Source organism: Acipenser ruthenus, chromosome 6, assembly GCF_902713425.1.
Source record: "Acipenser ruthenus chromosome 6, fAciRut3.2 maternal haplotype, whole genome shotgun sequence".
NCBI lineage: Eukaryota > Metazoa > Chordata > Actinopteri > Acipenseriformes > Acipenseridae > Acipenser > Acipenser ruthenus.
The window spans coordinates 80,690,993-80,711,583 of NC_081194.1; the positions used below are offsets into that span (position 1 = coordinate 80,690,993).

At 36.0% G+C, this 20,591-nt stretch overlaps 1 protein-coding gene across 4 annotated transcripts in view; it reads left to right on the forward strand.

The window, feature by feature from the left end:
• Positions 1-20,591, forward strand: part of kiz (kizuna centrosomal protein) — a 55,624-nt gene that overhangs the window by 15,922 nt on the left and 19,111 nt on the right. For all 4 annotated transcript variants that reach the window (XM_034019019.3, XM_034019020.3, XM_059025884.1 and 1 more), the window contains 8 exons: positions 1,041-1,251; positions 1,360-1,623; positions 2,186-2,504; positions 9,893-10,027; positions 11,590-11,754; positions 14,781-14,931; positions 17,449-17,614; positions 19,398-19,460. In XM_034019019.3, the coding sequence (XP_033874910.3) occupies positions 1,041-1,251; positions 1,360-1,623; positions 2,186-2,504; positions 9,893-10,027; positions 11,590-11,754; positions 14,781-14,931; positions 17,449-17,614; positions 19,398-19,460 (1,474 nt within the window). The remainder of the gene's footprint in view (positions 1-1,040; positions 1,252-1,359; positions 1,624-2,185; positions 2,505-9,892; positions 10,028-11,589; positions 11,755-14,780; positions 14,932-17,448; positions 17,615-19,397; positions 19,461-20,591) is intronic.

The window sequence follows — 20,591 nt, forward strand, 5'->3', positions numbered from 1 at the left end:
TATCAACCACACTTCCATCACACTGCTAATATTACTTCAGGACATAAAAGCATTGCTATTAGACAGTAGACGTTTTAATGTGAGTGAGTGGCTGTTGAAAGTTAATGTGTAGTATTGGAATGAGTTTAAAGCATTTTGATATGTAATAAATATAAAGCTTACATGTACTGCATAGTAGATTAATCTCTCTTCATTGCAACCAAGTGTTGATTGTTTTAGTGATTTTAATGAACACAAATCTTGCACTCACTTAGTTTAATACACATTCAAGTTGATTGTTGCTAATAAAATAGTTCCATAGATTTTTGCAGTCATGACTGTCCGCTCACTCTATAGGTCTGAAATGTGCAGTTTTTAAAGAAACACATGTTCTAGCAAACATGTACTTTTTATTGTAAAACTTGATAGCTGGTAATACACTATTATCTCTGTTTGCATGACATGCTTTCAGATTGTCTTGCACTTCATGGGTCATTTCACCTTTCCTGTTTGTGACAACAAGCTGCATCCCTTAATCACTGACAAGCTTTGCAGCCAGTAAGATGTTTTGACCTCAAAGACACTGCTGGAGTGAAATGACCTAGGAAGTAAAGTGTTAACAGACTTCCTGGAAAGCAAGACATGAAAACTGAGAATAGTCTTTAACATATTTTCATACCAGATGTAATGTTTTAAAACAAAAACCTGTGTTTTCTATAAAATGTGTTTCATTCAAAACTGCACATTTGAAACCTATATACCTGTAGTGGAAAATTCATGACAGGTAAGATGAAATTATTGTGTTAGCTACAACCACTTTAATGTTGCAGTGTTTGTTTTATTAAAACAGCAAAGAGAGGTCAGTGGGACCATCTTATTTTCTCTAAACCAATTTAGTATTTTCTATAATTATATGTGGTGTTTCTAATTTGAGGCTCACCTCAGCAAAATACAATTACAATATAAATACCTGTACATATAGTAACGCTTTAATAGATGAAATTTTTCTGAGTGAATTGTCAGTCATGTAAACATATGTATTTTGAATGTATTTCTTTAAGGGAAAGCAGTTACCTGGAACCTCTGTAGCTCGTCTTGGTGCAGACCTCGCTGAAGGACTTTACCAGCCTGCAACCATCTTTATGGGGCGCCAGAGCTGCAGCTATTCAAGCAGCCCAAATTTAGCAGTCAAGCGGAAGTCCTTCCAACCAATAGAGCATTTTCACAGTCCTCCTCTGCCTTCACCTGTACAGGAGGAGAAGCACATTCCAGGTAGGTCCAAGGCAGTGTCAACAACTATCGAACATATCATAGCTTCAAATGACTTGTCTTGTTTGACTGTGTCCCATACTTGTGATTCATCTGTGCTTTGTACCGTAGCTAAGAAGAATGAAGAAGCTGTTAAAATGAGGAGAGGAAGCAGTACTACAGAAAACTCCAGATCATCTGAATGTAGTGCCCGAATAAATTCACCTGAATATAGGGCAGTGTTGCAATCTGGAGTCAGCACGGCAGTTCAAGGGAGATGTACTAATATCATTTCTGAAGAAATGCATAGAAATGAACCTCCACTAAGTCCAACATGTCCTTCTCCTATTATCCTTTCCAGAAGTGGATCTTCATTAAAGATGCACAATGACCCAGGTATGCAGCAAGAACACTTGGAAGGGATTTTTTTTTTTTTTTTATAAAGTTGTATGAAGGAATGATCTTTTCATTACCCAATGCAGATTGATTGATCAGAACACTACAGTGTGATAAATAATAATAATAATAATAATAAGTATTATTATTATTATTATTATTATTATTATTATTATTATTATTACAGCGTGATTCTGTTCTGGTAATTAATTCCTTTTAATAATGTTATAATCATTGATCTTTCACAAGCACATTGTCTGCACTTTATATACAGTAAGAATTATGAACAATATGGTTTATTAACTAAAATAGATCCAATTGCAAAATATAAGAATAATATATGTGATCATGGCCTGGTTTTGTATGTTATTATTAGGAGAGCCTCACTTACAATATGGGCTGGATTCTCAATGCTACCGTAGTTAATCCAAATTTTCTGTAACACAATTTAAATAAAATAATTAAAAATAAAAAACAGCTCAAGACTACTCACAAGCCCAAGGATTAAATATCGGAGTTGTTTATTTCTGACTTGTTACATTGTGATTTTTTTTTTTTCCAGCTCTGGAACAAAAACAGGAAAGTGTTCCTCACAGCCCAAACCATAGTACCCTACACAATGTAGAAGACAACACTGCAGACACCTCCAGTGATCTTACTGTTTCACTGAGCGAGGATGAAGGGCAAGAGGGACCACCTGAAGATGAGGGCCACGTGGATCTCCTGGAAGAAAAGGCTGGCACCCCTGAAAGTGCTGGGCTTACTCACTGCAATAAAGAACCGTCACTAGTGCCTCAGCAAAGAGGCTGCACCAGCCTTGTACAAGCCTCTGATCAACAGGATGCAGCTGACACATCTTTGACAAATTTAACTGCGGAAGAGTACGTATTTTTCAGTTATTAGGAGTCCTCAGGATGATTTCTGAATTATTAGTGGTGTAGCTTTGCTTATTACTGCTAATTACACTTGATAAAACCTGCCAGGAGTGCAGTTGGAGAGCGATAAGGATAAATCATTTTGGGGGCCACGCCCCCTACTTTACTTAAACTATCTCTCACAGGGAATGCATACACCCATGGGTGGGGACAGAATGGAGGTGCTGTGCATATGTCAAACTTCAGTTATACATATAAAGAACCTTTTATTATCAATATTGATGAAACTTGGTCAAGACGTAGCACAAGTTATTGAGAGTGGCAGAACCCGGGGGAACCTGTGGAGGTGCTGTTTGTTCATCCGCCTGTATGTCACCAGTACATTTACAGAACCAGAACCACTTATCCAATTGTGATGAGCATTCTTTAGCACAAGTTATCTACGCGTGTGTACAGTATGTAGCACGCTTTTACTTTAGGCTGTAAAGTGATGACACTGATGATAAAGTTATATGTATGGCAGGGAATGTATTTTACTGACATATTTATAGTAAATGTATGTCATGGTGACCTGCTTTTTGACAGTATTAAAACGTGATTGGCTGGGGTATCTTGATTGAGGCTTTTCCCCCACATGCTGTGGATGTACAGTAGTTCATGGTGACCTACGCAGTAATGTTTTATTTAATTTTTCATGGCCGTGGGATGTAGGTCCATTCCAGTGTCATTTTACCATTTTGTTTTCCTGTAATGCAATACTAGTAGCTCAAGTCATTTACATTAGAGGGGTAAGGAAATAATAAAAAATAAAAAAATAGTTTATTTTTACAATGCTTCTTCTGTTTACACAAATATATCTCTGCTTGGAAACATCTTGATTGTGTTATAGCATGATTGTTGGTACAGTGGCTCTCAAAAGTATTCACCCCCCCCCCCTTGGACTTTTCCACATTTTATTGTGTTACAACATGGAATCAGAATGGATTTAATTAGGAGTTTTTGCCACTGATCAACACAAAAAAGTCCATAATGTCAAAGTGAAAAATAAAATCTACAAATTGTTCTAAATTAATTACAAATATAAAACAGAAAATAATTGATTGCATAAGTATTCACCCCCTTTGCTACGACACACCTAAATAAGCTCTGGTGCAACCAGGGTGTGACGGATATTAAAATAAATTGTAACATTGAAGAGATGGGCTTTGTATCAGAAAACTGGTGATGGAGTTGGAAATTGCGTAAATAATTTGTTACATATATATAATGGGGATTGATTTTATTCTTAATACAAGGCCGGTAAAATGTGACTGATATGTATCTGGGTAACAGATATCCGAGTTCTGACTGTACAACTATTACCATTGCTCATTACATAATACAACTCTATTACCATTGCTCATTACATAATACAACTCTATTACCATTGCTCATTGCATAATACAACTCTATTACCATTGCTCATTACATAATACAAATCTATTACCATTGCTCATTACATAATACAACTCTATTACCATTGTTCATTAGATAATGTTATTACCATTGCTCATTAGATAATATTATTACCATTGCTCATTACCTAATACAACTATATTACCATTGCTCATTAGATAATGTTATTAGCATTGCTCATTAGATAATGTTATTACCATTGGTCATTGATCATGATACAACTGTATTACCACTGCTCGTTAGATAATACAAGTTCCCAGTTTGCGTTGCTATTATCTGAAAGACCGAGCATGAGAAGACAATTTAAATCCTAAATAATGCATTTTGTAATCTGTGCTACTTTGGAGACGTAAACCATTAATTTAAAACAGAATAAAACAAGAGAAGTAGTTTAGGAATACATAATGCTACCCTTAATATTCAGCTATCATTCTATAGTTGTTCATATTCACACAGTGTGACTTTATGACCAAGCTTATCTTTTGGTAGGTTTTTCAATAGAGCTTTGTAGTACACACTAGTGTGCAAGGCCATGGTTAGTGTTTATATCGCTCCCACCATTGTTCAGTGGTGCAATTTAATATATTATTTGATTATAATTCTTCACAGTATGATCTGGGCTGCACTGAAAAGCATAGGCTGTACTTCAGCCCACTAATAATAATAATAATAATAATAATATTAATAATAATAATAATAATAATAATCTGTAGTTCAAACAATATTTAATCAGATGCTGCTTTTTTGTATTGTGTTATTTTCGATGTACAGTTTAGAACAATAGAGACTTAACGGTATGGGATTGTATAATGGAATTGTAATTCAGAAGGGCCTCGTTAGTTATCCTCTTTTGAATGACTGCTGACAAACACGTTGTAGTAATTATTTGATAAATGGTATGCTTAAAATAAATATATTTCATGACCCAGGGACAACGCTGTAATGTGTCAAAAGTGGAAAATCGCACACATTAGCAGAGTATTATTCTCCTTACTCAAATTACTAGATCTAATTGGTGCCTCTCTTTTTTTTTTTTTTTTTTTTTTTTTTTTGAGAATGTCTGCAGTGCAGAATTGAATGTCGAAACAGTACATTTACAGTTGCAGGTACAGCATGACCTTCATTAATTCTTTATTGGAGTAAATGCAACAACTGGCAGATGGTTCTGTACAAGATGTTTTTGACAATATGCAGAATAAATGAAAGAAAAGGTCAAACCAATGCATTTCTCTTCCCCATGCTAGTTATTGTATTGTCCCTGCCTGGAATGAATATCCCTGGCAAAAGGGGATATGCTGTTTGCACGTACGTGCATGCAGAATGTCCCACTTTAGAGAACTGCTTGTCCAGTTATGACTAAACTTGTTAAGGGCGTTCTTTAGCACAAGTATTACTGATGGTATATGGAGTCTGTCCATTCGTCTGAACACTTAAAACACTAGCAACACTTGTCCAGTTGTGGTTACACTTTTTTTGGGTGTATGTCACCATGTGACTCATGGTGACTTCTGCAGTGTGATACTGTAGCTACAATTGATACAGTGAATTTGTAGCTTGCTATCATTTGAACATTTAATCCCAGCCTCTGCTTAAACCATTATTTAAGAGCAACTACTTTGAGATCAAGTTCCAATAACTTGGTAAAGACTAGTTTGTATGAGCAATGACCCTTTTGGTCTTTAATAAAAGTTCGATGTTGGTTTAAAACAGGGGTCTCCAACCCTTGTCCTGGAGAGCCCCTATCCAGCAGTTTTTATAGCTGTCTTTACATTATCAGTGGCTAAAGATCTGGAACACCTGTTAATCTTGACTAATTATGCCAATAAGTAACAGAGAGATTGGTTGTAACGAAAAGCAGCAGCCACAGTAGCCCTCCAGGACCAGGGTTGGAGGCCCCTGGTTTAAAGTGACCCCCTTTTTTATTGAGACATAGCATTATTTTCTGATACCAGTTGTGTGTTTCATTCCAATAGAGTATTTAGTTTTGACGTGTCATTGCATAATCAACAGCTACGTTGTATTGTGTACTGCAGTGGTACTCAACGCTGGCCCTCGAGATCTATTCCAGTCCTGGTCTTTATTCCAACCAGGTCCTAAATTAGTTATTTGCCTCTTAACCACTTCAATTAATTATATTAGAACCAGCTTGGAGTAAAAACCTGGACTGGATTGGATCTCGAGGTGTACTGTCTGTGCTGTACTCCTTTTGAGTTGGATCCTGAAAATAGCAGCACTACACTTTCTGTTGATTGTCTACCCAGTGCAGTGCTGCCAACTCAATTCAAGATTCTCAAAGGGAAGATGGAAGACTTCCAAAATCTATTCAGGTATATACAGTGCCTTGCAAAAGTATTCAGACCCCTGACCAATTAATTCTCTCATATTACTGAATTACAAATGGTACATTGAAATTTCATTCTGTTTTGATATTTTATTTTAAAACACTGAAACTCAAAATCAATTATTGTAAGGTGACATTGGTTTTATGTTGGGAAATATTTTTAAGAAAAATAAAAAACTGAAATATCTTGCTTGCATAAGTATTCAACCCCTATGCTGTGGAAGCTCCCAGTTTACACCGATGAAAGAAATTGCCCTAACAAGGACACAATTACCTTACCATTGGCCTCCACCTGTGAACCATTAAAGCTGCTGTCAGATTTTCTGGATAAAAACCCCACTGTTGAAGGATCATTGGCCAGGCTGTGAATCTGAAGGAAAATGAAGACCAAAGAGCATTCTACAGAAGTTAGAGATAAAGTAATACAAATGCATAGATTAGGGAAAGGGTACAAAATAATATCCAAGTGTTTGGATATCCCAGTGAGCACAGTTGGATCAATAATCAGGAAGTGGAAGCTGCATCACACCACCCAGGCACTGCCAAGAAAAGGCCGTCCCTCAAAACTCAGTGCTCAAACAAGAAGGAGACTTGTGAGAGAAGCCACAGAGAGGCCAACAATCACTTTGAAGGAGCTACAGAGTTCAGTGCCTGGGAGTGGAGTAATGGTGCACCAGTCAACCATATCAAGAGCTCTGCATAACACTGGCCTGTATGGGAGGGTGGCAAGAAAGAAGCCGTTACTCAAAAAGTACCATCTGAAAGCACGTCTGGAGTTTGCCAGAAAGCATGAGAGTGACCCAGCTGCGATGTGGGAAAAGGTTTTGTGGTAAGATGAGACCAAGATAGAGCTTTTTGGCCAAAACTCAAAGCGCTATGTGTGGCGCAAACCTAACACTGCCCATGCCTCAAGACACACCATCCCTACAGTGAAGTATGGTGGTGGCAGCCTCATGCTGTGGGGATGCTTCTCGTCAGCAGGGACTGGGCTTCTTGTTAAAATTGAAGGAAGAATGGATGGAACAAAATACAGGGAAATACTGCAAGAGAACCTGCTTCAGTCTGCTAAAAAAACTGAAGCTTGGGAGGAAATTCACCTTTCAGCAGGACAATGATCCCAAGCACAAGGCCAAAGCAACATTGGAGTGGCTCAAGAACAAAAAGGTGAATGTCCTACAGTGGCCCAGTCAAAGTCCTGATCTCAATCCCATTGAGAATCTGTGGCACCATTTGAAAATTGCGGTCCACAAGCGTTGTCCAACCAACCTGAACAACCTGGAGCAAATCTGCCAAGAAGAATGGGCCAATATCACTCCGACACTGTGTGCAAAGCTGGTACATACTTACCCCAAAAGACTTAAAGTTGTTATTGCAGTGAAAGGTGGCTCTACCAAATATTAATGTGTGGGGGTTGAATACTTATGTAAGCAAGATATTTCAGTTTTTTATTATTCTTAAAAATATTTCCCAACATAAAACCAATGTCACCTTACAATAATTGATTTTGAGTTTCAGTGTTTTAAAATAAAATATCAAAAAGAACGAATTTTCAATGTACCATTTGTAATTCAGTAATATGAGAGAATTGGTCAGGGGTCTGAATACTTTTGCAAGGCACTGTATATAGTGTATAATATGTCTTTGTCTATAGAACAAAGCCCCAGTTCTGTTTCTGTGCTTTCTCTATTTATTGCAGCTCCTGCACTTTTAATATTATTACTGTTTCACTAAATCAGTGGTGTGAAGTTTCCTACAATGTAACATAACTGAAGTAGGAGTAGTAGTAATATTAGTATTATTATAAATGCAGTTGGAATGTAGCCTATAATGTGAAGAGACTTGCATTAATATGAAGACATTCTGACAACTACACTGAATGAGACCCACAGAGAGAGCAAGACCCAGGTTGTAGTTTGAGACTTGCTGGCAAAGCCAATAATAATGTAGGTTTGGTGCCCACGATGCATTCATCTTGTTAAAGGTCTCTTTTGAAGAGCACCGACAAATAAAGTGGATAGAAAGACGATGACTATTTCAAGGCCCACGCTGAAGGGAAAAAAGGCAGAGCTTTTGCCCATGCTACTTCAGCTGCATTGAAGAGGACTTAGCGCAGATGGATTGTGCACTACACAATGTCATGGATATAATTCAAACTGCCAGCTTAATCAGGATGTTACCAGGAAATTACCTGCAAAAGAGAAGGCTCAACCTCTGACCTCCAAGCCCATTATAGATTGTCATAAATTCTTTTTTTCTTTTCTTTTATGTTGTGGGTCGCTGGCCCTCGGCTGGGTTTTGTGGACAATTCACTGAGGGCCACCCAGAGCTGAATGCTCAGAAAACAGGTTCACAGAAAGAAGCACATGTATGAGGCATATACTTAGACCTTTTAGAAACTTGCTGATTTAAGAATGTCTACTCCAAACAGAATATAAGTGCAAACAGAATAGAAATGTGTATAATTCTGTTTCTACAAAGGTGAACTAATTTATAATTTGTGGTACTGTATATGCAATTTCTAAAGGCTGTGTCTTTTATAAATATAATTTATGCTGAAACATAATTACTGTAGCTACAGTAGGTAAAACCTAGTTAATAGGCAGTTGTATGTTTGTATTAGCCTGCGGGTGGCTGAGGGTTATATTTCTGTGCTTTTAGGGTTACTGTAGTGTTGATAGGATTTTCGTCCTGATTTGCAGTTTAGCTTAAAAACTTGTATTACCAGTAATGCTGTTGTCCTTATACTGTCACCATTAGTTGAACAAGTTTAAAGATATTCTTTAAAAAAAAAATGAAATCACTCAAATAAATGTTATGCCATCAGATTTCTAATGTAAACAATGCAAAAGTCTGTTTGCACTTTTCAGAAACCTGGCAATTCATAATAATGTGAATACAAAGAAGCCATTAAAGCAGCTGTTTAAGCTATCAGAATACATTAAAACAAAGGTTTGGAGAAGCTTGTTTGTGTTCATTTAGGCTGTTGTTTTGCCATGTGCACATGACTGTTTACTTTCAATTACAGTTATTTGTCATACCAAACCTTTTTTTTTTTATATATATATATATGTATGGTAACATTATTTTGAAACGAAATATTTATAAACCATGTTACTACTATTATAACATTGGAGCCCATCATTTTTTTTTTTTTTTTTTCTATTAAAAAGAGTTTTAGCCAGGGCACTTGACCCTTGTATAGGGAGGTCCTCATGACAAGTTTACATGTTCTGTTAGTGTATTGAATAACATCTTATGGCAGCAGCATTAATACCTACCAGTGGTGAGTCATGTTAATGATGTGCAAGAACACAAAATGTGATCGCTGTTTTTCTCAAAATATTTAAATATCATACTCGTGGCTCTGGGGCCGTTTCTAGTTTTTACGAGTTAAATGGTTACATTTAAAACAAATTTATATAAAAACAACAATAATGTCAAGTGTGAAGCCAATTACATGCAAGTTTTGTTAATATTAGAAACAGCATAAAACACATCTGTGAGTGAATTGTGTAATTATAAATGATCAGATATAACCATATTCTGACGAGTGTAGATTCCTGATAAGCTGCTTTTTATTAAATCTGTACTTTTACAGGAGTTGTCTGTCAGTTGAAGAATTCTTCCATTTACTAAAAAGTATTGAAGGAAGATTGAATCAAACCAGCACAGGCAGCTTTGCGCTATATCAATCCTCGACTGTAAGCAAAAGAAAGCTTAATGATATCATAAGGTAAGGTAAAAAGAATTATTTTACATTTCTCCTTTTGGTTCTTTGTACAATCTTGGGTTATTCAAGACAAACGGTTTATTTACTTCATTTTTATTGTATTTAGAATGATCTGATCGTTCGAGTATAGTCACTTTAAATCAAGTGCCATTATTCATCTCTTACAGCACACTCTATTGGCACCTACTTGGGTTCCAAGGGTTTAGCTCCCTCCATGATTTGCTATTTGAGTAACTGCTTACTGTGTGTATTTATCACAACAGCTACATTAAGTGACTCTTCTTAAAGGAATACTATCGCTTTGGCCAAATGTTTTGCATCACCCTATAGAATTAGATATTTTAGACATTTGTGATATAATTTTGTACTTTCTTTGATTAAGTGATGTTAAATAAAAGATCTAAATTATGTTCATATAGTTTTGTTTTTTTTTAATTGTGTCTCAATCCTAAAATTCTAGGTGGTGCAAAACTTTTAGCCATAACTGTATATACTCTCTGAATTTCCATATTATTTATTTTTAACATGTATTATACCATTATGTCCTTCTTCATATATTACTGTTTCTGCACTCTGAAAATTTCTGACAAATTCAGTGTCTCTGGATAGAAGAATTGAGCCTAGCTCCAAGTGCACCCCTCATGGTCATTTTAATACTGGATTCATTATGGAAATCAACCTTGTTCAGGCTTGCACATTGCTTAGCTTTTTTTTATACATCCAAAATATTTATGAATGCCAAAACCTTAATAAATTATGACTAATAACATGTATCATTGGATAATAAACATATTAAAATTGTGTATCCATAATTTGCATGGTGCTATAAAAGTTTCTTAATGTTCATAATAACATTTATTAAGGTACATTATTCAGTTTTGTATGTCTCACATTTGTATGTACTCCATTTTTGTATACAAGCGTTACAACCATCCTAGACGACCAGCCTTTGTACTCTTATAACAGGCGGCCTACTGGAACACGATTAAATGTATGCACATAAATATAATGTATTCTGAATTATAAAACAGGACTCATTAACAGGTAACATACCATTTATATTTTTTACTTCAAAGAAATAAATACCAATATAAAAAAAAAACATGTTTATTCATCAGTTTGAATGGAATAATATTTCATGCAGACCTAAATTGCACTGTGAATGGGCACAGAGTTGTAAAACAAAGTGGTTAATAAATGCCTATTGTCCTTCAACCCTGCTCGTTGCACTTGCTCTTTGTATCTCACAATGACCATAGGGTTACATTTGAAACACTTTTTTTTATTTCCAATTCATCATGACAAACAGATGTTTTTTGTTTGTTTTCTTTTAAAAAAAATCCTGTTCTCTTTATAGGGTTAATTAAATTGGTTAGTGGTAAAGTGATAGTTAGCGGCAAGGCTACATGTGATTAATAGACCATGCATGACCTCTTCCATATGTTTTTGGGAGTGGCTATAGTTAATTACTGACATGCATGATTTGAATGGCTGTTCTGCTCAGAATCTTGACCAGCTTTCCCCATTCTATAGAAATAGCTCACACCGCTCCATATATTTCACAGCCTTTGTCATCGGAAGGGTAGCTTGAGTGGAGAGGACCTCGAAGCCTGTGGAACAGCTGTCCTTCATCAGCTTCAGAGGTTGTCACGGAGCACGTCAAAAGGGTGTTTGTTACCAGAGGAGATACTCGCCAACAACTGGACTTCTGTGGATGAAAACAAATTAAGGTGTGCCATTTTTAACCCTGCAGCAAACTAGTGGACTTGAATAAAACATAAGGGGACTAATGTCAGGTGTTACTACATGAGAATGTCTTTATCAGGATGAAAATAAATAAATAAAAAAGAAGAAATATATATATATATATATATATATATATATAATGTATATAATGTATATATGTATATAAAATAAATATATTTATTATATATATATATATATATTTTTTTTTTTTCTTTTTAACTTCAAAGGTTCAATATTAGCTTATTAGGTGGATTACATTAAGGATTTAAACTGCATGAACTTTTTGAACCTCAGTTCCGGATGCTTCTGAAAGGAGTCAGGCTATTTGTGTTTAATTGTGTGTTTTATATAAGCCCATAATACTGTCTATGCAGACATTGACATGTTCATGCCACCTTTGAACCTGAAAAATATACTGTTTTAGAGCATTACATAAAATATATAGAAACAATTTGATTTGTTTTTATTATTAATTAAGGAATAGATTTTAAATCACCAATCTTTAAAAGGAGGCCTTACTTGTTTCCCTATTGTGCAGATTTGTAAAACAACCTAATCTGGAACCTCTATAATCTGCAGAAGGTTTTTTTTGTTTTAATACTTGTAATACTTTTCCAGTGAATGAAGCACATTATCTCTACACAGTTAGTGAAATAGATTCCATATAAAGAGGTTGCTGCCTGAAGACTACAGGGTTTCTGAAAGACAGTTTCTCTTTTATTAGTAGCAATGGCTCTTCAGTACGTGATTTGAGTAGCAATATATTTTAATATCAGGTACTACACATATACAGCTATGGCCAAAGGTTTTGTATCACCTAGAATTTTAGAATTGAGACATCACTGAAAAAAAAAAAAAAACTATATGAGCATAATTTAGATATTTTATTTAACATCATGTAGTCAAAGAAACTACAAAATTATATTGCAAAAGTCTACCGGAAGCCATAATAGTAGTACAGTATTTCTTGTTAGATTTTGAAATGTCTGTTTTTCATTAAATATATGGAAAACTAAGAGTGTTATGTAATTCAACATGTTAACATGATTTTATTCAGCAGGTTTCATTTGACTTTATGAAGTAAAATCAGTTAATTCCATAGGGTGATGCAAAATGTTTTACCAGAGCTGTACATATAATGTGCACTATTAAGAGAACACTTCATTTTTGGGGATTCCAAGATATCCTCAGTAAACTGTCTGAGTGGGGTAAAATAAATGTTAATGTAGTTATTGGTGCAGCCAGATAGGCACCTGGGCTTCCAGTGAAAGCTGCATGCTCATGTTAAAAGTAGGTTTGCAGTGGGCAAGATGCTAAGCTGGCTACCTGTACAAACTACTGATGTTTTACCAGGAGCAAGATGTTTACCCTGTGGCCAATTCTGCAGGGATACTTAGCTAGAGATGTTCACCACAATGCCCCTGATGGAGTTAAAGCTACGATAATGTCACGTGTAACTCAAGAACAGCTTGGTATCCGTTGACCCTAGTTACAGTGTTATGGCAGGTTTTGTTTTAGTTTTTTTAGTAAAATACAGGTTGTTTTATCCTTTTTATTGGTGGGTCATTTGAATAAGTGATTCAATACTAGAAAAAATAAACAACAGAGCTCCTCACATTAACAGACGGCCATGCTGTCTCAAGTGTCTGAAGGGCCAGTCCCCTGCCTTGTTTCACACGCGTTTCGCAGTGCACAGATGGCAGCCACAATATTTTCAACACCCCAGTTTAAACGCATACTTACGTTGTGGCGCTGTGGCTGCAGTGTCTGGTAAAGGGCAATATCTATTAACTACGTGTTATCAGATTGGTATCTCCACCTCTGTTGTTTGTTATGTGAAGAATGAAATCAATGTTTCAATTTCTGCAGATTATTCAGAACAAGGGTTCCTTTTTGCCTCAGAGGCGCATTTCATCTACTCAGAAGTGTTTTTATTATAAGTAAGGATACGATTTTGGCACAGTGATTTTTTTGGTACATTTCATGGAGGAGTTGTGGGGAAAAAAAAAACAAGAATTAATGGAAAGGTCACAGAAATGCCACCAAATAATGTAGGTTTAGCTACATCAACATACACAAGAGCTTTTAAATAGTACACCAAAACCAATAATATAAAGACTATTGCTTTTGACTTATGGCAAGTTTAAATGTTACTTTAGAGAACAAAACATAGTTAAAGGTCCTTTCACACCAACGTAACATATATATATATATATATATATATATATATAAAATTTTTAGAATTGTGTAAGATGCAGGCTTTCACATCGGCCGTGTAGCAGGAAATAAAAAAAAGATGTTCAATGGCAGTCTGAAGTATTTTGTTTAGCAATATTTAGAGAATGTGAGTATTTATTTTCAACAGACTACTTGGGTACACTACATTGTATGAAAAAAGTGTTTCAAGAAATAAAATTATTTTTTTAAAGATGCAAGCCCACTTTTATGTTGAAAAAAATAAATTAACAAGAGCTATATGTATGTGAAGATCACAACCGAGAGTTTACAGTAACATCCGATCTGTGTTCATTTACATGCTCGCTCAGCTACAAAACACAAATCTCATTTGCTGACCTACATAGCTACACGTAAATGCTGTGTGCATACACAACCAAACAATTTATAGGTACTCACAGGTTTGTGTTTTCAGTGCATGACATACTGCATTTTAAAGGAAATAAATGATTTCTGTGGCCTCCGTGACAAAATCGTATCCTTAACTATAAGGGTAAATTTGTATTTATAATGGAATTTTACAGGTAAGGCAGGTTTTTCCAGTGCTGTAACCACTAACCACTGCATGATCCTAAACCAACTAGTTTCAGAATGTCTTCTGTGTTGCCCTAAAAGAAAGAAAAATGAGAGATCCTTTTCTTCTCCCTTTTTCTTTACTTATCGTGGAATCTGGCCACTGCGGTTATGATAAGGTTACATAATATACAGACTACTTTTGTTTACAGTTGACTTGTTTTGCAGATTTAATAATGTTTTGCTGTTGTTTTTTATACAGATCATGTCTGCCTTCAGATTCTGTGATATTGTGGGATCGTTGGTACAAGCATGCTCTCGTATTGGAAGATCTCCACATACTCACTAGGGATGAGATTTCAGAAATATTTGCACCTTTATTAGTGGCTGAAAACTCTAAAAATATCAACAAGGTAAGGAGGATGAATCACATTGAATATTACTGTATGTTTTTTCTCATTTAAATAAAAAAAGTTTGTGCTTTAGCGGGGAATCCATGTCTAACTTTCCTTGAGACAAACAAAGTCAGTTACCTTTCGCTCTGCTCAGGTTTTTACTGAATCAGACATTTGGCTCAGTGGCAGGCTGCTGTCAATTTATCCTGTGTCAATGAAAATCAATGACAAATATATCTAGCACCATCTGTGCAGTAACCATTAGTACTAGTACAGATAACATCACAAGCCAAAAACTCTGGGACTGATTTCCTGAATAAGCCACCTGGAAATAAAGCAATCATTCTAAATTAAATTAAGATTTAATACTCTCAGGGCTCTTTTAAATTGATCTAAACATTGGTGGATCAAAATCCCCCACTATATACAGTATGTGTATATATATATATAGTAAATGTGGACTGGAGGGCTATAGTGGAAAATTATTGCCCCGAGGTAAGACTGTTGTTACCGACGGGGCTATAATGCCCGAAGCTACAGGCTGAGGCAGGCAGTGTGGTCCAGTGGTTAAAGAAAAGGGCTTGTAACCAGGAGGTCCCCGGTTCAAATCCCACCTCAGCCACTGACTCATTGTGTGATCCTGAGCAAGTCATTTAACCTCCTTGTGCTCCGTCTTTCGGGTGAGACGTAATTGTCAGTGACTCTGCAGCTGATGCATAGTTCACACACCCTAGTCTCTGTAAGTCGCCTTGGATAAAGGATCTGTCTTTGCTTCCCGCCTACACATTTTGATTCCAGGGCTTCCTGGGGCAGCAGTGTGGAGTAGTGGTTCAGACTCTGGACTCTTGACCGGAGGGTCGTGGGTTCAATCCCCAGTGGGGGACATTGCTGCTGTACCCTTGAGCAAGGTACTTTACCTAGATTGCTCCAGTTAAAAAAAACCAACTGTATAAATGGGTAATTGTATGTAAAATATAATGTGTAAAAAAAATAAAAAATAATAAAATAAAAAATAATGTAATTGTATGTAAAAATAATGTGATATCTTGTAACAATTGTAAGTCGCCCTGGATAAGGGTGTCTACTAAGAAAATAAATAATAATAATAGTACTGACTCTAGTCATTGACTCGAGTCATTACAACTCTGGTATTATTATTTATAAAAACATAACAAATCTTCTACCACTAACTACTGTTGCATTACAAGGGTTGCCTTCTAATTCCAGGCTAGTAAGAACAAAGAATATAATTAGGGCTTCTGTTTTTCAATTTTTATTAATTTTGTGGCTTTCGCTTTTCATATACTGTATAATTACTGTAAATTATTGTTTTCAGTTACTTTCCAAAATGCTTGGCCATTTTTTTCTGTCACAATATGTATATTTTCTGTCACTCGACAGTACTTTCACACTTAAGTTGTACCTTCTTTCTTGCTGTCTTCCATAACAAATCCTTGTGGTCAAGGGCACATTTTTCTATTTTTTTTGTGTGTAGGCATTTTTTTATATTTCGCAATTTGCAATTATATTTTAAATCCTCCGTATCTTATCTTATCTTATACAGCTTTTAAATCCATTGTTAGTTGTAATCTCGTTTTAAATCTCGCAAGCGGAGTCTCCAATAGAAATGTAGGAATTTGCTGGCACTCAGTAGTTGGGGTGGGTTTAAAGTATTCAGAACGAATTAAGCAGCAGTGTGGAGTAGTGGTTAGGGCTCTGGACTCTTGACCGGAGGGTCGTGTGTTCAATCCCAGCTGGGGGACACTGCTGCTGTACCCTTGAGCAAGGTACTTTACCTAGATTGCTCCAGTTAAAAAAACCCAACTGTATAAATGGGTAATTGTATGTAAAAATAATGTGTACAAAATAATGTAATTGTATGTAAAAATAATGTGATGTCTTGTAACATTTGTAAGTCGCCCTGGATAAGGGCATCTGCTAAGAAATACATAATAATAATAATAGATACAAGTCAGGAAGGAGGGACATTGCCCAGCTGCACTGAAATGTTGTTATTTATTTATTTTTTTAATGGGAAAGAGGTGAAGTCAACGTAAACTGAGTGACCATTTCCAGTGTTTTTCCGGTTTATTGGAAACCGATTTCTTTTTTTTCTTTTTTTTGTATCTGGTCTTTTATCGCTTTTTAGCGGTTAAAACCGAAAATCAGAAGCCCTAATTATAATCTATGACAATGCAGTGTAGTAATGGTACCTTTTTTTGTCAAAAATCATCATTGCAAATCGCTTTAGGCTACACTGGTCGGCAGCTTGGCTGTTCATGGTTCTAAATCATTAGGATGTAACTGTTAATTATAACTGGTAAATATTTAAACTGTTATCTCTTGGTCAAGTGTTTTCTTTTTTGTTCTAATGGTCAAAAGATGGCTCTGCTTAGTAAAGATGGCTGTCATTCTGCTGCTGTTTTGTCCAGCTCACAGTTTAAGGTTACAGCACCTAAATCCAATCCTATTCGACACCCAGGGCACGTTCTTACAGCTTTGTTTGTAATTTGTTTAAATTTGTAATTTTTCTAGGCCACAGCATTGCTAAAGGCACTCCTTCCAGATGCGGCTGAAGGAAGCCTTTCTCTTCAAAGTAATGAATCTTCTTGCAGTCTGCCATCCATCCTCAATGACAGTGGTGACATAAAACAAGCCAAACCTGCTCAATGGCTGTACAGTACTGTCCTTGGGAAACAAGGTAATGTTGCAAGTTCTGGCTGTTATGGGAACAAATGCATTTGCATTGTATTTCATTATTCTCCATGCAATGACATGGAATTGGGGAGAGATACATTTAAGGGTGTAGATGGAAAAAAATGTCTTAATTCTAAATTGTGCCTTTTTATGGATAAGTTGACAGCAGTTTTATTTTCCGACAGTTTCTTTAACATTTGTTGCACTTTGACTAGATAAACAGCAAACCAAACGTGTATTCTATTACTGTGTTGAAATTTAATATGTGGACTATTTTTTACTACTGTGGACAATGTGAAATATGAAGTCCCAGAATAAGCGTTGATATTCATGGCTTCAAGATCTAGGTTTGTAAAGAGGATCTGCCTTCCATATAGATGCTTCTAGAATATAGAATGCATATTTCTAAATGGTATCAGAAGTAAGATCAATACAGTAATCATGATTTATTTATACACAGACTACTAACTGTGTACACTATAATCCAGTAGAACTCTATTGGGTCAATTGCAGCGTACCAGTGGTTTAGTTCAGTTCAAGCGGACTAACTTCGGGACTAAAATCCCCAGGAACTGAACCTACTAATTAGAAGATGTAATTAATTACCATATTCCTTCGAATTTAAGACGCACTTTAACAATTTTTTGCTTCTCAAAAATAGCCTGCGTCTTTAATTAGAGTACAGTAGTGATGCATGTATTAAAACTGCCAACAAAAGACGTGACTACCTGTGACCAGGATGGCTGGTGGTGCCGTCAGAGCAGGAAGACAGTGGACACACAGACAGCAGTGCTGGGGAAATGAAAGCGCTGAGGCGCGAGTTTTATTAATACATAAAAAGACTGAACAAAACAAAACACTTTCAAAAGAAAACGGCACTTTGGCCAAAAGAAAAACAAAACAAACGGACACGGAACAAACCAGTATCGTGCTGGTGTTAAACCAGCACACGTAGCAATTGCTATTGGTTTTTAGTTTCTCTTTAAACTTTATTTCGCTTTATCGCCCAACCCTCGTTCCGCCTCAGAACACACTTCCCGTTCAGCCAAAGCTGCAGGTCTTTTGTAGTGGTGACCGAGGGATTAACTAGCTATCAATTATCTTATTAACCCCTCGATCACATTTTGCACAGGTTTAATAAATCTGCGTGACTGTCAGCGAATTAAATAATTACTAAAATACAAAAACAGACTGCCCTGCATTTTAAATAATATTAATACAAAATAATGCAAAACATGCACAGTGGCGGGGAGTACCCCATCACACTACCTGAGACTAACTTAATCCACTTAATGTGGATACTTTTGTCACCGCAAGTGTCTGGTTTAGTACATTGCAATCAGCATTAAACTTGATCTAGTTTAACTGATGATCCCAACAATCTAATCAACTTTTGGTACGCTGTAATTGGGATTAGCAATGGTACTAGTGTTAGCCCAAGCAAGTGGATCAAACTCACTTAATCCCCCAGTTGGGCACATCAAGTGAACTAAATTTGAAACACTGCAATCGACCCTATTTTTGTTTAGGTGCCCTAGTAAATAAACTGTTGCTGTGGCCACGGTTTATTAATGTTTGTTGTGCTCTAAAGTAGTTTACAGGAAGGTGTTGTAATAAATAAGTGGAATTTTCCTATCTTTTTAAAGGTGTTTCCCTTATTTAGTATTATTAGTAGTAGTATTATTATTGGCACAGATATAATGTGTCTGTGTATCTATATATTTACTGTAGTTTGTTGCACAAGTCAGTTTGGTTTTCGTAATAGTTCATTATCTTCATTGGTACAGGACTGCAAAGTGGTGAAGAGGACGACAAGGAAGAGAGCTTGGCAGAAAGTGTTCCAATTAGAGGTAAAAGACGTAGCAAAGCCTTGCTATTCTGAAATACTGGAAAGGGTTTTTCATTGCAGAGTAATGGTGTATTTTAAATGTGTTTTCCTGAGAGGATGTCCAAGGTGAATCGAAGGTCAGACTCCTGAAGAGCTGCTGAGTTTTTCTCTAATTATCTCGGAGGAACAGTAGATGTTTTTAGTTGGGGTGAAACCATAATGAAATTGATAATACGCACCGCATAATGTGGTAGTTTAATTGTTGGGATGCAGAGTGAAGTAAAAGATCTGTCATTTGTTCTCATTATCTTCTAAACACTGTTGTATAAAGGCAGACATCAAATGGTCTAAAACGGAGGCCCACCACAAGTATCCATACTACTAATCATCATCAAAAGGTTAGAAATGTAAACTTATCTATCACAGTTTACCGTTTGACTTTATACTGTGCCTTTCATGTGCAGGCATCCCAAGGCGCAGTACAACAAAACAAGTAATAGCCACAGATAACATCTAAATCAAAAGCAATATATAATAAATTGTTTTCAGTCTGGTTATAAAATGTGATGCTATGTTACTGGGCAGATTCTATAATACAAGCACACAGCCGCCAGCCAGGAGCCCTGTTGGTACAGTACTGTATAACTTAAGGCCTGGTCACACAAAAAACTTTTCTAGACGACCATAAGAGCTTTCGTGCTTGTGTATAGCCTTTTAAATGTAGTGCTCACAGACAAGACCAGTCTGACACTGAAAAGCTGGATAAAATATTACAAACCATTTATTGAAAAATAGAAGTTTAGAATCAATACAGTCTGAGAATAATAAGGTCATGTGTGAGTAATGTAATGATGTTTTTATAAACAAACTGGAAGTTTTGAAGAGGAAATTGTAATACTTGAGCTAAAAGTGTTACCTGTTTTGAGATGAGTCTCATCGTGTGCAGTTTGGACAAGAGGACCTCAAAGCAAAGCTGGGTGCACAAACAGCAAAATGATATGTCTTCTAATAAGAGGCACTCTACACACAACGTTTTAACTTATATTAAAACACGTTTTCTTATTATTCTTTAGAACTGGTTTGCAAGTTAGAGGCATGAGATGACATCTGTACACAGGATAAGATTACTTAAATCGTGATATCTTATACATGA